Below are 18098 nucleotides of genomic sequence, written 5' to 3' on the forward strand. Positions count from 1 at the left end.
TGTCTATATTGAAATTCTGATTTAGCTCTCTGGAGCATAAGCAGATTTGATTGTAGAATAATTTCTCTATTAAAAAACATGACACATTCCCCAGTGGGAGGAAGCGATACCATCTTATCCTGGGCTCGGTACTAAACGATCTACTTGCTGTAGCTGTTTCCGACTGCCCGGTGCCAAGCACGTGTTTTCACCCACTGGCTGTGCCTTCGCAGTGAGCGGTGAACAGTGGGTTGCCTCACTTCATGCTGGTTCGTGGAGGTGTGCACGTTTTGTGTGTGTGCTGTTAAAGAATATATTGTTCTGGTACTTGTTAAAAATGGTAAGAAAGACTTTATTCGGCACCTTTTCGATAGCTGTTAGGACTGTTGCAGTAGGGGGAGAGGTCGCGCTGAACTCTGAATGTGGGAAAGACAGCTGGGGGCTTATGGCTGAGGAACAGAGCGTGGGGGTCGGTGGACGACAGAGCGCTGTGAACACAGCACGGAGCACAGGGACGTCGGGGTGGCGTGGCATCCTTGCTCAGCCGATGCAACAGGATGTTGCTGAGGGCAGGCCCGGGGGGTCAGATGTCAAGGGCAAGGGCTGAGGAGTTTGATCGGATATCAGAGGTGTTCAGTTCGAGGGGCGGGAGATTCTCTCTAAACGGACTCTGCAGGCTCAGCAGGGCCTGGGCCTGGGTGTGGGCCTGGGCGAGCAGGGCTCAGAGGGGCCGGAGTACACACAGTTAAGGACAGAGACTTGTCAGTGCTGCATGAAAATATCTAAACCTCGGGGAAAACATGCACTGGTTTACAAACTCAGCAGTAGAAAATTGTTTTCATAAAAGCTGTGTTCTGTTATAGTCACGTGATTTTGCAACATTATGTTGAAAATAATTATGGTCTTCTGGAAAAACATATTACTCTAAAATTGTTTATTTAGAGAGCTATGTAATAATGTTATTCCTGTTAATGGTGGTACCTGGATTAGTTTTTACTTTATATATTTAAAGAAATTATTTTAGACTGAGGCCTTTATACTTAGGGGGAAAAAAAGCCCTACTTTCAAACTGGAACTCCTTAGAATAAGAATAAAAAGTACAGTCAAATCTCAGTTCTCATTGTCTCCCATCTCGAACATTTTGGTTCTTGACCGTTCTTCAATGAAAAAAGTGTCTCGACTGTCAAACAAAGAACAGAATGTCGGTTCTCGACACACACCCCTGTCGTGCCGACGCCTGTGTGGTCAGCCCCGCGTCTCCCAGCTGACCGACAAAGGAGAGCCGGTTTTCAAACAGATTGCTTCTCAAAAAGCCTTCCCGATCGAACCAAGGTTCCACTGTGTGCTTTAAGAAATCGCAGCGTGAAGTTGTGTAGGGAAGAGGTTTTCACTAGGAGTCAGGCCAACTGCATTCTTGGTACGGCCCTTGGATCTCTGTCGTCGTCTATAAAGTGAATGGTTCTGTGTTGTGTGGAGAATAATTTATCTTTTTCTAGCACTTTGCAGTTTACAAAGTCTTTTAATGAATACCAGTGTTACTTAGTCCTTTCAACAAACCAGCCATGAAGGCATCGTTATTATTATTGTCTCCTTGTAGTAGTAAAGGAAGTGTGATACATGGAGCTTCCTGAAGCTCACACAGGTGTGTGTAGCAGGTTTTGGCCAAAGCCCTAGGTTTGTATTTAGTCGTCCAGTTTTTTACTCAGTGTCGAAGCTCAGTGGGTTTCCATCATTCAGGTAATCTGAAGTGCAGCAGAGTTTATCAGGCACACATGTGCAAATAATAAACCAGCATAACACTTCTTTTCTACCCTAGATCCTTACGTGTCTCTGGTTATAAAATTATCTATAAAACTAGGCCTTGCTAATGACTATGATTTTGCTTTGGCAACGCAAAACTGGAGCAGGAAGGCATGGAAATTCTGTTAGGCGGGAGATCATTTGTTGGTTTTTTTTTTGGTCAATTCTGCAGGTTATTCTAAAAGTTGGGGTGTGTGTAGCCAGTTGGGACAATCAGAAGGGTACCAGGACCTGGCCACTCGGCAAGAGCTCATGGCTTTTGCCTTGACGCACTGCCCGCCCGGCAACATCGAACCTCTTTTGGCTGCCAGCAGCTCCCTGCAGACGGAGGTGAGAGCCCGTGATAGAGTGAGACTGAGCCGATGCGATGCGTTTGGGTGGGCGTGTGGGTCCGAGGGTGTGGTCATTTAAAAAAATAGTAGAGGAAATTTAATTTATGGAAGAAAAATATCTTGTTACTCATGTGAAAAGGAATTTAGAGATCCCAGAATATACAATAGTGTTTTTTTGCTTTATTATAGTAAGGAAGAAAGAGTACAAAGCAGATATGCGAAAAATAGAATATTAGGAAATAAATTATTGAATGTAATAGGAAAACTTAGTGTTGTCAAGAATAAAACATATAAGAAATGGTCATGTAAAATACATTCAGAGTAAATTCAAAGGGAATTTACTGCCAGCGGTAGCTGGATCCCTTACACTGCAGGGGTGTCAGACTCACTTTCACGGGGGGCCACATCAGCCTCACAGTTGCCTTCAAAGGGCTGGATGTAATTTTAGGGCTGTGTAAATGTAACTACCCCTTAACCAGGGGCAAGGAGCTGGGCAAGGAATAAGGCACTGGGCTGGACAAAACAAGGTGGAGGGCCGATTCAGCCTGTGGGCCTTGTGTTTGCCACCTGTGCCTCTAGGCCTTTTGGAAATGGCAGGCGGGTAGGGTCTGGCTGGGGAGGTGCTCAATTTCCTAAAACTCACAGGCTGGACCTGTGGAAGGGAGAAGCCCTGCTCTTGCTGGGGAAACACTGTTAACTACGGGGAACGATGCTGGAATTTGCACCCGCCTGTCCTACTCACTCAGTGCCCTGTTTGTTGGGTGTGTTGCACAGCCTGTCACCCTCTCGTGAAGCTCTTTCTGATGCCCCAGGTCCTGTTCCCCAAACTCTTCAGTAGGGAACAGTCACTGTTTCCTCCAGAGAGTAGTGTTACATTTCTAGCCTACGATGTGAAGAGAGGCAAGTTTAAAACGAGAGTTTCTTCATAGTGTGTCATGTTCTCCTTTCAGATTCTTTATCAAAGAGTGAATATCCAGATCCACCGGGAGCCAGGAGAGAGTGCCAGTGGTCCGCCTGCACTTGGTAAAACAGTGCAAGAGGTGAGGGAGTGGCAGGGAGGGGAGCGTGTGAGAGGTGGCTGGGAGTGGAATGAAGTGGGTTCACCGGACCTGATGGAGGAGAAACTGTGTGTGTGTGTTTTTCTTTATGTCTGTGGAGACCATGTTTCTTTTAAACTTGTTTTGGGTGTGAAGTATGCAGCACAGTCATTTGTTGCGTTAGAAGTTAGTTGTAGTGTGCGTATGTGACAGTTGATCCACCTGGTGTTGACTGGCATTAGTTCTCGGCTTTAGCATCTCTGAACGGTGCTGCACCATCACGTACACGTCGCACCTTTCTTTGCGTCGCACACGAGCGCACCTTTCTTTGGGCAGCCTCCTGCTTAGCCCTGGAAGTGCTGTTACCAGCTGTGTGTGTTCTGTGTTCAGGAGTTGGCAAGTTTTTCCATCTTTTAAGACCTCCTTTTGGTGAGGTCTTTTTCTTCCAAGTCTTACATATTTTTTAAAGGTTTATTTATTTTTTAGACAGAGGGGAAGGGAGAGAGAAAGAGAGGAAGCGAAACATCAATGTATGGTTGCCCCTTGTGTGCCCCCAACTGGGGACCTGGCCCACAACCCAGGCACATGCCCTGACCAGGAATCAAACCAGTGAGCCCTTGGTTTGCAGGCCAGTGCTCAGTCCACTGAGCCACACCAGCCGGGGCCAAGTCTTACATCTTTTGAGCCTCTGAGCCTTTCCTACTTGTCCAGCCACATCCTGCACTTTGTCTGTCTCTTCATCTCTTTTCTTGTCTTGCGGACATGTGCCGGGTTCCAGTCATGCTGAACTCACCACCATTCCCTGAAGACATTCTTCCCATCTGTGGTGTTAGACTTTTCTCCCTGCCTACACTGCCCTCCTTACCTTGCACTCTGGTCATCCCATCCACAGTATCATTTCCTTGGTAGAGTGTTCCGTGAGTCCTCTCATGGCTCCTTCTTCTTCGTGTCCGCAGGCGTTCTCACGTCGCTGTGCCAGCGTGGGAGGGTTGTGGGTGGTGGTATGTGGGGGCTGGGAGCAGGGCATTTGTCCCTGTGTTCTCTCAGAGGCTGCTCGCCCCATAGTAAAGAATAATGTTCCAGGAAGCTCCATTGGAAATGCCCACTGCATGAAACGGCTCTGGGGTAAAACTGAATTAGAAAGTAGATTTTGGCCTAAAAGTAAAAGGTGCCCCCTATTTAACCCATTCACACGTAGTGTGGTGCCCAGGCTCCTGCTGTGTTTTGGCCGCAGTGAGGGGTGTGCCCTTTCTCTGGTGAGTGCACACCTGCCCAGCGTGTCAGCCAAGCTCAGCTCCAGAGCTTGCTCTGAATCCCCACCCTGCTTTATGAAATCCCCCAAAAGCCTGGTGACTTTTGGGTTTCCTATTTCCTGTTCCTACAGTGAATTGGAAAGTGTCGGCCTGACTGCTTGGTGGCTTCTTTGCAGTAGGACACACTGGGCTACCACGAATGGGCACGTGTTGCTGCATTAGAATCTCTTTATAAATGAAGGAGACCCACAGTCCTCTACCTGTTCTGCTTAGCGGGGGAAAGGAATCCTTTCAAAATGGTCTCGCCTCCCTTCTGTAGCTCCTTCCTTCAAGGCTTTCCTGTTTTCCTTCATCCTTTTTCCGCAGTGGCAATAAATCTGCATCTCCTGAAGTGCTAACCAGACCTCTGGGTGTAGATCGTGGCCTTGACTCACGGAGCACACTTCAGAATGTTACAGCTGCTATATGAGATTAAAATACAGCGCCTAGCTGCGAGATGCTCTTGTCACCCATTAACAAATACAATTCCCACATTAAATTACAACTCATAAATGAGAGCTGACTGCATGGGTAATCTGCTTAATGTTCCAGACTTTTGTTGCTAAGTTATGGAAATAATGATTGTTATTTATACACCCAGCAAAGATAAGGTGTAATTGCTCTGCAGTAAGTAGCTTTGTGTTAGGACGAGGGTAGCCTACAAGGGTGCAGATATTGGCTGTTATCCCTGTGAACAAGATATTTGTTTATAAATAGAATAAAATGCATTGTGAAAAACTACCAAAATTACAGTTTTCCAGTTTCTTATTAATGCTGGTTATTAGGTTTTTTAGATGTAACAGTATTCTACCACTTAGACTATATTAACATTTTGTTTAGCTAGTATTAGTTATATCACTTAGCCAATGGTGTTTTCCCCAGATAAATCTAATTAGAGTTGGAAATGGATTAAATACAAGGTTCCCATTAAAAAATCATTTTCACTGTGGGAAAACTTGTTGTGAACATTTTAAGTGGCTGCAGATTTATACAGCTGGACTAATTCATGTTCAGAACTGGGGCGTGGCCTAGGCAGAGAGCTCTTCTGAACTTATGTAGGGATCGGTTAGAAAGACTGGAAGGAAAGTGAGCAAGATGGCAGTTGTACTCCAGGGTCCCAGACAGTCCTTTCTCCTTCTGCTCACCAGCCCATGGCGCTTTGGACTGTTTCCACTTCTGAGCTGCCATGAGTAACGGTGCCATCACGGTGGCTGGGCAAGTCTTGGTACGGGAATACGTCTTGGGTTCTTGTCTGCATGTGGAGGTGCGGGAGTGCCGCATTGCGACAGATGCATCGCAGGAACTGCCAGCTGTTTCCCAAAGGGGCCGCGGTATTTCACTTTTCCCACCAGGCGGCAGGGAAGTCCAGTTTCCCCGCATGCTCCCTGGCACTTGCTGCGGAGGGGCTTTTGAACGGAAGTCATCCTTGCTGGTGCATGGGGCGCACACTCTCATTTTGGTGAGCGTTCTCCAAATAGTGCGTGGCAGCGACACCTTTTGCTGTGCTTGTCACTCCCTCCTATTTCGCTCCCTCCTATTTCACTCCCAGATCCTATTTCGGAGAAATGGCCACAGATATTCTGCCCATTTTGTAACTGGGTTATTTGTGTGTTCTTACTACTGAGCTGTAAGAGTTTTTTAAATCCTGGGTACAAGTCCTTTACCAGATGTGTAAATTGAAAATATATTTCTCCCAGTGTTTGAGCTGACTTTTTACTTTCTTAATGGTGACTTTTGAAGTTGCTGAAGTCCAGTGCGTCAGTCCTTTCTTCGGTTGTGTGTGCGTTTGGTGGGGCATTTAAGACATCTGTGCCTCTGCCTGGGTTGTGGGGATTCACTCCTGTGCTTTTTCCCTGAGAGTTTTGTGGCTTGATCTTTTATGTTATCGATAAATAAGTAACAGTGAGCCGCTTTTTTACATGCAATAAGTACAGACTCGAAGACTTCTTTGTGTCCACATACAAAAAGATGTATTTAGAACTTCACCTCATACCATACACAAAAATGAACTAAATAGGACATTTGTTTTGTTTTCTTTTACATTTCATGACAGCTTGTTCCTTCTTAAAGGATTTTAAATCTTGTATTCAGTATGTACAAACACAAATTAATATTTTGAGGTTTTGAATGAAATAATTTCATCTGGAGTGGATTTGTGTTACAGTCCAGTGTGTGCTACTGTCTGTTTCCGTGTATGTTTGGAGGCATCTCCTCTGGTGTAATTTCGGTCTCCGCAGACCCTGAGCACAGACTCTGTGCCTCTGTGGTGTCCTTCGTCTCCTAGTCCTGCGGGGCAGCAGTGCAGAGCCCTGTGCTGTGGTAGCTTTGCACAGGGCGCCCTCGGCCTCACAGGGCTGAGGATGGGGGAAGCCCAGACTGGGATCTGGGGGTGGGGTGGCCCAGTTCCTTGGGGCCCTCACTTGAGGACATGCCTACTGATTATAGAGGGGAGGGAAGGGAGGATTAGAGGAAGAAAAACATTGATGTGAGAGAGAAACATTGATTGGTTGCCTCCTGCAGGCACCCCGACTGGGGCCTGAACCCCACAACCTAGGCCTGTGCTCTGACAAGGAATCAAACCTGTGACCTTTTGATTTATGGGATGACACCCAACCAGCTCAACCACACCGGCCAGGGCATATTTTATTTCTTGAAAGGAAAAAAAAGGGAGAAAGGAAAGAGATGTGAAATACCTATGATAAAATATTAGCATTTGTATTTGTTAACTTTTGGTAATAGGTACATGGAAATTTGTGATAATTTTGGTCTTTCTGCTTTTTAAAAATATACAAACAATAAAATCAACAATATATTAATTTATAAGTTCTCTTTCTTCTCTCTCAGTTCTTTCTCTCCCATTCCATGAATCCCACTGTCCAGAGGTAAACATTTTAAAGTACATATATACTTTTTATGTACGTGTCTTTCCAGACTTAGTCTCTGAGTGTAGACAGATTTTCTGTACAGCTGTCCTCTGTCTCTTGGGCAGTTATCACTTTGATTTGCAAAGTAAAATGCATTCATACTGCGTGTGGCACTCTGAAGCCTGCTTCTTCATGTAACGTTGTGTGTCATGGACGTTGGCTCTTGTGATTATGTGCAGACCGTTTATACAGCGGGCATCAGTGCGGGTACCGTGTTTATGGGTAGTTCCCTTTGTTCTGGACATTTTGATGGTGTCCAGTTTTTCTCTCCATGAAACTGAGCTTCACCGATCATTTTCTGTGTGCATCTTTGTGTATTTATGCTAGCGTGTCTGGGTAGAAGAGAGCTCCTGAGATAATTGGTGAAATGAATCTCCTGGGTTTTTGTGGTTCATCCTCCATAACTCTGTGAAGTCCTGACTTTGCCGTGTTTACTTGTCGTGATGTCAGCACCTCCCTGGGAACACAGTAGGTCCTCCTTTTGTTCTGTTAGTTGTGTTTTGACAGCATTGCCTGGCGAGTATTCTCTGTGGAAGGCAGAACCGTCCTGCAGAACCCGGTCACACAGCCGGCCTGTGCGCAGCGTCTCCCTCGGGGCTCGGACGCAGGGGCACGTTCTCCGCTTGTTGGCGTGCTCGTCCGAGAACGTGCCTGCTTAGTAGATAATGGTGAACGTGACCATATTTGACTGGGTCGGCAAATCTGTATCACAGACTAACATTCTTCACCAAGGTTTAAATCAGCTGTCTTTTTTTTTCAGCACCAGTATGAGAATTCCAGATTTATTTTGCCTTTCATACGGCCCACCCAGTTCTAATATATTTATGTTGTTTTCTTTAAGTTTTAAAATAACTCCTTTTGTAATAAGAATACATTTTTGTGTTTTATTTAGATTTGCTATTTAATTCCACGTGCTAAAGGTATTTCCCAAAGCCAGCGCATTCAGCTTGTGTGGGTTTCTGTGCCGTCTGCGGGGCTCCGCAGTTCCCTTCACTTCGGAGGCGGCATCGTGACGTGAGCCCTCACCCCGGGGGGTCTCGTACGTGCTGTGCTGAGGGACTTCTCATGGACCCCTCTGCTTGACACGGAGCAGCGGTTGCTGCTTCTTACCTGGTTATCCTTTCCCGACTCCCCTCGAGGTTTTCACTCCTGCTGATGCATCAGACCTGCTTGTGTCTAGGTCACCAGTGACCCTTGTTCCTAAATTTGTGGGTCAGATGTCAGTGTTTCATTTGACCTGTCAGTAACATTGGATAATACTTGTTTGAGGGACAACCCGTTTGTCGTATTCGTAGCTCACTGGCCACTTTCATTGTCTTAGCTGGTCCTTCCTCCTCTCCCCCACTAAACCCTGGACACTCTGGGGCTCCCTTGACACCCGTTCCCTTGCAGTCTCACCCACTGCCGTGACTTCAGGATCAGCTCTGTGCAGGTGGTCGCCTGCTTTGCAGCTCTGGCCCTGACTTTCGGAGTCCTGCGCATGTATGTGCGAGTCCTGCACATGTATGTGCGGCCGCCAACCTGACATCTGTACGCACGCTTCTTACAGACGCCCAGTCTCAGTTTGTGAAAATGGAACCACTGATCTTCCTGTGGTCTCTCCCGTGTCAGGAAATGGCAGCTCCTGTTTTCCAGGTGTCCCCGCTGCTTCTCTTTTTTTTACATAACATCCAGTCACCAAGAAATGCTTTGGCTCCCCTCTCCCAGTGAACTTGGAATTGGACCTGGTCTTACCATCGTCACCGATACCACCCTGGTCTAAATGGCCAGCGTATCTCACCTGGAGATTACGGTGTGGTCTCCTTGTCTTCCTCCTCCTGCCCTCTCCCTGCCGTAGTCTGCTCAGCCGGGCAGCCGGGGTCCGTAAAAATGTCAGATCATCACGTCTCTCAGAGTAGCCGTGAAGTTTTCACAGTTGCCTACAAGGACATCTGTGCTCCGTCTTCCCTGCTACCTGTGTGACTCGATCCCTTCTCCCCACCTCCCCCGCCTCCCCACACTCACTCACTTTGCTCAGCAGACGGTGGTCCTCTGGGCCTCCTGGCCATTTCTGTAAGCGTTCCCAACACCTGCTGTGTCTGTGTTCTACCTGGAATGTTCTTCCAAATATCCAGGCGACTTGTCCTCTCACTTCCTTCAGTTCTCTGCTCAAATGTCTCCTTACTGAGAGCTTCCCTGGTCTCTATATACAGCATCATAGCCGCCCAGCCCAGCCCCCCAGCCCCGGCTGTGTGCCACTTTCTTTCTCTCCCAGACTCTGTCATTCATTGACACACTTCTCTGACATGTATTCTATTTATTTTCTGCTCCCTTCTCTCAGAATGTAAGGCCTTCGAGGCAGGGACCCTGTTTCGTTCACTGCTCAGTTTTCAGCTTCTAGAACAGTGTCTGTCATTTTTGTGTTTGATGTCACAAATGCCTGTTGAAGGATCAGTGAGTAAAATCAATGAGGAAGGTAAGAAGTGGGTACGGTGGGTGGGGCTAGATTCTGTTACTACACGGGGAGGGCCCAGTTTGACAAGTTCTCAGTTTATTGGTGAAATGAGGCAAATCACGCAATTTGCCTTTCTTTCCTAATGTGCTGTGACTTCCTTGAGAGCAGGGGACTGGTCTTAATCGTCATGGTAACCCTGTTGCCTAGTGCTTAAATGGTGTACACAGGCCAGAGATGTGTGTGGAGTGAAGTGATTTTGTGGATATGTTGGCTGCATGTCCCAGAAACGTGCATCTTAAAAGAGGCCCCCGAGAAGAGTTCTTGAAGGAGACCGAGTATTTACAGCTCCGGACACAGGGAAAGAAATGCAAGCTCCTCCTCGGAAGACTTTGGTTTCATAAAGCCAATTATTTATAAGCCTTTTGAGATAAATGGGGGGTTGGGGGAGGTAAAACGAATCGTGAGCTCTGGATCGTTTCTGGAGCCCTACCTTTGGCCCCGAAAAGACTTCATTTGTAAAACAGGGACAGTTGTTTCTGATACCCCAAGAATTGGGTTGTCACCTAAATACCTGCAAAGGACGGACAGATCGCCCGCCTGTTCCGGAGTGTGTCTTCCCACCTGGGTACGTTGGTTTCCTTTCAGGCTCCGTGGTGGAGGGCGGGTTGCCAGGCGCAGCTGCGAGTGTAGTGCAGTGGTTACAGGAGGATCTCGTTTACAGGGACCGTGCAGTTTAGGGTCGTCCCCGAGGGCCAGAGGGGCTCCGGGGTATGGAATCTACACCCACTTTTCCTTGGAATGTCAGAATAGGTGTAGTTGTAAGAGAACGTTAAAAGTGATGGGGCCATTGACCGACCGAACCTCTCCCACCCAGTTTATACCGGAGCCAGGCCGTGTTGCCTCTTTTTCGTGAGGAGCTCAGTGTCAGCTTTCTCCCAGTCGGTGAATGTGAACTTCACAGCGGGTATCCCGAGGCACCATGGACTGGTTTCCCACTTACGGAGAGGCGGGAGTGTAACGAGCCAAGAGTTGGCTGTGCCTGCGAGCCTCGGGCCTGTTTTGGGCCGTCCTGAGGCATAAACAGGGCAGGTACCCAGCCGCCCAGGAGCACCTGGTGTGTGGAGTGCCCGCCCCGTGCTCTGAGGACAGCTGTACTGCTGCCGCCGTGGTGGGGCTCCGATGTCAGACTTGCCCTGCTCGGGCAGGTGCACTTGACTCCACACGGTAACTGACAAGTGTGGCCCTTGCCCTTGTGTGAGGCGTCTCTCTCTGGACTAGCCCAGCCTCAGCCAGCCTACCGCAGGTCTCGTGGCTTTCTCTACAAAGAGTGCCGACTGTCCCCATCACCTCGGGGGGGAGACCCCTCCTCTGACCCGGCCTTCAGTTTGGGGGCTGTTGACCTGGTGCTCTGCCTTTCGTGTTCCCAGCAGCCCTGGTCCTTTAAGAGGCCTGGTGGGGAGAGGGAAGCCAGAGAGCTCCATCCTGGCCATCTCAAGTTGTTACCACATCTAGTTACATATTTCCGTTTCTCTAAGTAATTGCAGTTAAGCGAATAAAGGCTTCCTATTAATTGTGTATCTGCAGGAGTATTCAGGGGGCCTGGGGACTGAGAGTTTTTGGCCTTAGGGGCCCGATTTCCCATGTTAATTTAATTTTATTTTATTTTGAGATCTGCAGAATCTGAACATACTTCTAGGGATATTGTATAGCGAGGAGAAGGGTGCTGCTTATGGGCTGAGCTCCCAGGGGCTGTCACCTCCCAAGGGGCTGCCCTGACCCTCTTGTCTCGGCTTCTCTCCCCAAATGCCACCTTGAGGACGTGGGAGCGCTGGACAACCAGCCTTCCCTCGTGTGCATGTCCTGGTGGAGTCGGTTACTGAGATGCCATTGTGTTGCAGTTCCCTGAGGGGCTCCTGTAGGAGTGAGGGATGCCCTGCACACCTCCACCTGGAGACTTAGTCGCCCAAGAATTCCTGGAGTTTGAGCTGGAGGGAGGAAGTGCTCCTTCTCTTTGGAGCTGAGTGAGCTCAGGCTATGATTTGTTCAGCAGAAGGTTTGGTTCAGACTCTCAGAGAGCGATTCCATTGAGAAGCCAAGGTTACAACCAGCCACCCCTTGTTTGCCCTCCTGTCCTGAGTGTTTCAGCTTTTGTCCTTACCCTGGGTTATCTCAACTCTTAACCTTTAGTTCCACCTTGAGGGTTTTTTTTAAACAGCTAGATAAAGTCAGGGCATCTTACTTTGAAACAGGGAGACCCAGAATTCCAAGAAAAACTCACCCAAGTTCACCCGATGCAAAGCGAGGACTTAGCAGGGCACAGAGGGCCCCTGCTGGCACCTAGCACAGGTCCTGGTGTGCAAGGTGGGCACGTCTGGGCTTCTTTGGAATCCTGCTGCACGACACCAAGTGAATGTCAACCTAAGAAACATCCAAACCAAGAAGGGTGACAAGACCATCTGAATTCTGGCACCAGACGTTAGAAGTGATCAGATCTTGAGTTCTGCAAGGAAAGAATTTAGAGCCAAAAAACCTAGTGCAAGAGGGAGTTTATTAGGCATGCAAAGCAAAAGTACAAAGATAGGATTCAAGTAGCTGCTTGGAGAGCTGTCTTGGCCTTTTAGAAGGAAAGTCGGAGACCGAAGAAGTGAGCCAGCTGGGCTGCCTGGACTCCAAGGAAGACCCTTGGAGACAGGGTCAGGGTTAGCCTGGGTGAGGTGCCGTTGCTTACTGCTCCCCTGACTGCAGGTCTCTACAAAGCAAAGTACGAACCTGAGGGAAGAAGGGTGGGAGAGGCACAGGTGTGCTCCCTGGAGTGTGTGCCCTGGGTCCTCTGTCTGGGGGGTTCTCATCTGTTTTCTAAAGGTAGGGGCTTTGGGGGAGGTCCCAGGGAAGGATCTCAATAGAAGGTTCCTCAGCTTCCCAGGTGTTTTTTTCAATGTGCTGATTCATCAGAAAGAACTTATGGGGTCAGGGCCGACTGAGCGGTCAGTGCTAGGACATGGGGTCACTGGTCACTATATCTGGTCCTTGTGCCGGCATGGTGTCTCTTCGTCTGGCTTTGCTGCTTTTCTGGGCCTCGAGCTAAAACACAACTGAGGCTTAGGTGTCTTCTCTAGTCTGACCCAAACTCTGCCTCTGTTGTCAACAGACCCAAGACTTTATTAATTAGTAAGGTTATCTGATGCTGATCAGAGCCTCATTCATTGTCCTGACGGCTTTGTGCTTACGGGAGAGGTCCTGCAAGGAAGAGGGAGGCAGGCGGGTGGGTGTGGGCTGAGGCCAGTTTCCCTGTTCTGCTTGCCAAGGAATTTCCCTAGCTGCTGCTTCTCCTGCCTCAGATACATTTACAAGGTGTGTTGGAGGAGAGAGTGGTTGAGCTCAGTCTGGGCTCTGTCACCCTTACTTCGTGGATGTGTACCACCAGCTCAGTTGTGGCAGGCAAGCAGGTCGCCCAGAAAGTAACCCCGAGTGACCAGACACCAGAGAGAGCAGCTCTCAGACAGCTGAGTCACTGTGGTGATGGCCAACGGGAATCACTTCTGGGAGCCCGGCTTGCCATTCGGAGCCGCCCTCGTTCATGCAGACCTGCCCTCGTTCATGCAGACCTACCCTCGTTCATGCGGACCCACCCTCGTTCATGCGGACCCGCATGGGACCCGCATCGCTAGGTGGAGGCGTCCGTTGCGGGGTGTGCCCAGTGCTGCCCATGCTCCGTGAGTGCCCCGTTAAGCTTGCAGCACACTCGACATTAATGAGGTTTCGTGTTAAATTTTATGCTGGGAGTTGTTGATTTGGTTTTGAGCATTAATTTATTTCTGCTGCTCTGCACTCTAAATTAATTAGCAGAATGCAACTCTGAATAAAATGTGCCAGCAGTCATCATTTCAGGATTTTGCCTAATGTCTTTCTTCTTTCTTCATTATGTGAAGTTGAAAGAGAACTGTTTTCCTCATTAATGCCTGTGGTTACACAGTAATCGTGGTAGACTGCCCCCAAATTCAATCTCCGCTGTGGTCCAAATGAGCTTTTGATTTTACTTTCTCCTTGGTAATTCCCACTAGGGTCTCTTACAGAATAGCCCTTGTATTATGCCTCTTCCTGTGCATGTGGATTTCACTTATCTTCTCAAGCAAACTTAAGTTTCATATGTTTTAAGTTTTCTTTCTGGAGCCAGTGCATCCATGTGAACAGCAGTAAAGTTTAGGTTCATGTTTTGAAATTCAATAATTGTTTCATAGCCTGTGTTTGTTGATACATTTCAGTAGAACTGATTTTTGCCTCTGAATGGAGTTGCATTCTATCGAAGTGCCCTATTTCTTACCATGTTTATATTTTTAGTTCTGTACTTGGATTAGTTGATGACATCGAAATCGTTCAGCACGCCTGCTCAATTAAGAAGATTCTAAAGATGAACAGGAACTGAACGTGTGACATGCAATCTTATTTGAATAACATTTAGCTCCTGTAAACATGAACGTATTAGGCTTCAGAAAATGTATCTTCAAACATTTAAGTAAATAGTGCTGTAAAACCCGGCTTCTTACCCCTACCTACAGATTCAAACGATGCATTAGGGTTTCATACACTCTGAGGATACAGCAAGGAATAGACGTTGTCCCCACCCTTGGAGGGCAATTGCCTTGTTGGGGAGGCAAACAGACAAGCCAAAAAAAACTGTAACATCAATGTATTGTGGTAAGTGCACTGAAGTGTGACTCTAATGCTGTGAGTGCGTAGGAGAGGGGGTAGTACCTTCTCCTAACTGGATTTTACTTACAGTGAAAATATTACATGTAAAGGAAAATTCAGAAGAATATCTTTGTGACCTTGGAGTAGACCAAGATTTCTTAAATATGATGCATAAATACTACTCATAAAGTGACAGAACTGAGAACTTAGACTAATTTAGAATTTAAGAACTTCATTAATAAAGAGGTATAATTGAGTCAATGAAAAGTTAATTTTCACGGACTTCCGCCAAGATGGAGGCATAGGTGGAAACACTGTGCCTTCTCCCACAACCAAGTTTGAATACAACAAAGGTTTGGAGAAACAAAGACACAACCAAAGGACAGAAAATTGAATTATACGGAAGCCCAACTACATCTAACCGTTCAACGGGATGGTAAGAGGGGCGGAGCCAGCAGCGAGCAGGGTCGGGCAGGACAGGGCCCCCGACCCAGGCGCGCAGGCAGACAGGAACCAGTTGGGGTGCGGAGCAGACCGCGGGTGCATATTCGCGCACAGTGAGACAGACCACGCAGGCCCCAGGGGGCGAGGGCTGACGGCGGTGGCACATTCGCGTGCAGTGGGACGAAACACGTGGGCCCGGTGACGGTGACGGCGACGGCAGCAACTGCGGCACCAGTGAGGGCCGTGGCGGCAGGTGGCGGACAGGACGCCATAATCCCTCTTTGACCCCGCCCCCACATACAGCGTCACAACCCAGCGACTTAGTTGCCCTGTTCTAGTGAACACTTTAGGGCTCTGATCCTGCTATGGAACAGGCACGAACAACCCGAAAGACGGCGCAAGAAGAACTCAAAGTCCAAGAGCCAATAACTCTCAGCGACCGAGAAATTGCCAGCCTCTCAGAAGCACAATTCAGGACACTATCGGGATGCTCACAGAACTGGTAGATTATAGTTACAAATTAGAGGAACAAAGTCATAAATTAGAGGAACATATGAAGGCTAAACTAATTGAAATGAAGGGAGATGCACAGGAAACCAATAGTGATGGAAAGGAAACGGGGACACAAATCAATGGAATGGACCAGGAGGAAGAACAAAACATCCGACCAGAAAGGAATGAAGAAACGAGAATTCAAAAAGATGAAGAGAGGCTTAGGAACCTCCAGGACATCTTTAAACGTTCCAACATCCGAATTATAGGGGTACCAGAAGGGGGAAAGAAACAGCCACGAGTGGAAAACGTATTTGAACAAATAATAAAGGAGAACTTCCCCAGTCTGGCAAAGGAAATAGACTTCCAGGAAATCCAGGAAGCTCAGAGAGTCCCAAAGAAGTTGGACCCAAGAAGGAACACACCAAGGCACATCATAATTACATTAGCCAAGACTAAAATGAAGGAGAGAATCCTAGAAGCAGCAAGGGATAAGGGGACAGTCACCTACAAAGGAGTACCCATCAGACTGTCAGCGGATTTCTCAAAAGAGACCTTACAGGCAAGAAGGGGCTGGAAAGAAGTATTCCAAGTCATGAAATCCAAAGACCTACAGCCAAGATTGCTTTATCCAGCAAAACTTTCATTTAGAATGGAAGGACAGATAAAGTGCTTCTCAGATAAGGTCAAGTTCAAGGAGTTCATCATCACCAAGCCCTTATTATATGAAATGCTAAAGGGACTTATATAAGAAAAAGAAGATGAAAAATATAAACAGTGAAAGGACAGCAAACTCACAGTTATTAACAGCCACACCTAAAACAAAAGCAAACCAAGAGGACAGCTAGATCAGGAGTGGAACCATAGAAATGAAGAACACATGGAGGGTTAGAAACAGGGGGGTGGGAGGGGGAGAAGGGGGGAGAAGGCACAGAAAATAGCATAGATGGTAGGTAGAAAATAGATAGGGGGGAGGGCGAGAATAGTGGGGGAAATATAGAATCCAAAGAACTTGAGACACGTGGTTATAAACTAAGGGGGGGAGAATGGTGGGGGAGGGAGGGTGCGGGTGGAGGGGATTGAAGGGGGGGAATAGAACAACTGTAATGGTATAATCAATAAAATATATTTTAAAAAAAAGAAAAGTTAATTTTCAGAGAAACGGAAAATATTCGCAATTCATATACCTAATAAGAGATGTTTATCCAGAATATCTAAAGAATCCTTACAAATGAATAAGAAAGAATGACCACCAACAGAAGAATGGGCAAGAGACATGAATGGACTCTTCGAGAAATGAGATACTCACACGGCCAACAAATGCTGAAAAGGTGTTCAACTTCCTTAGCCCCTGGGGAGATGCAAATTAAAACCACAAAGAGAATCACCAGTACTGCTAAAAGGAAAGAGGCGTGCATGGATGTGGAGAAACCGGAACTCTTGTAATTGCTTGGTAGAACAGAAATTGGTACAACCAGTTTAGAAAATCTTTGTACTCTTTTCTAAGTCTGGACGTAGGCATAGTCTGTGTCATAGCAATTCCACTGCTGGGTGCTCACCCAGAAGCGTGTATGTTCACTACAGGTGAACCGCTGGCGTGTTCGGGGCAGAATGGCTGGGCTTAGCTCCAGACTGCGGAGCAGCCAAACGCTCGTTGGGAGTGAGAGGGTGAACAAGTTCTGATGTCCCCACACGCTGTAACGCTCTTACCTTCACACGTGGTGGCATTACACTAACAGTGAGTTGGACAGTGTTCATCTACTTGTAAGAATAGGAATGAAGTTTGTTGAAGGAAAGAAACCCAACACAAAAGAACGTAATCTTATTCACCTAAACTTTCAGGGGTGTACAAACTTTTGGTGTCAATAGGGCCGCACTGGAAGAAGAAGAGTTGTCTTGGGCCACACGTTAAATACAGTGTGGCACATAATCACAAAAAAAATCTCATAATGTTTTAAGTAAATTTATAATTTTGTGTTGGACCACATTCACAGCCACCCTGGGCTGCATGTGGCCTGTGGGCCGAAGGTTGGGCACCCCTACTTAGAGTAGGCAAAGTCCATCTGTGCCTCTAGGAGTCAGGACAGCATTTAGCTCGGCGCTGGTGGTGTGTGGAGGTGAGCAGAGCGCTGTCTGGCGTTCTGGTGTTCTCAGCCTGAGTCTCAGTGCTGGCCGCATGGGTGTGTGAACGTCGGTCAAGCTGGGCACTTACACGCACACATTTTTAGTAGACCTCAGACTTCAGTAAAACTTTTCTGGGGAGAGCTCGCTAAGCCTGGACTGTAGACAGGAAGGAGGTGGTGTCTTTACTTCATCCAGCTGTGCACACATTCTCCTTCCCCCACGCTTTTGAATTTCTCAACCCACCTTCAGTGAGACTGTAGTCGTTTTATAGTGGAGAAGAGAAAATGACCTTGAATTAATACAAACATCAGTGTCTGTGTGTGTGCGGAAGAGAGATCGCTGATGCAGCAAAACCCTGCAGAGAACAGGCGGGCTGCACGTTTTGCTCGCCAGGCCTGGTCACAAAGAGGGGAGATACCCCAAAAGCTGGTGGCCCGTGTGCAGCGTATTTGACTCATCTGAGCTGTAGTTTATTTTTGTGTCAAATGGTATTTTAATATGTACTCTGCAGTGTTATTGTAAAACTCTGCATTGTTTGAGTGAATAATTTA

The 18098-nt window shown here is 47.5% G+C and overlaps 1 protein-coding gene across 1 annotated transcript in view; it reads left to right on the forward strand.

Moving 5' to 3' along the window:
• The window catches only part of NBAS (NBAS subunit of NRZ tethering complex), a 248103-nt gene that overhangs the window by 126611 nt on the left and 103394 nt on the right, over positions 1-18098 (forward strand). Inside the window, exons 33-34 of the mRNA XM_037035490.1 lie at positions 1952-2109; positions 3062-3151. Coding sequence (XP_036891385.1) covers positions 1952-2109; positions 3062-3151 — 248 coding nt within the window. The remainder of the gene's footprint in view (positions 1-1951; positions 2110-3061; positions 3152-18098) is intronic.

The sequence above is a fragment of the Sturnira hondurensis genome, unplaced genomic scaffold, assembly GCF_014824575.4.
Source record: "Sturnira hondurensis isolate 20B ecotype Veracruz unplaced genomic scaffold, ASM1482457v3 Scaffold0022319, whole genome shotgun sequence".
NCBI classification, from domain to species: Eukaryota; Metazoa; Chordata; class Mammalia; order Chiroptera; family Phyllostomidae; genus Sturnira; species Sturnira hondurensis.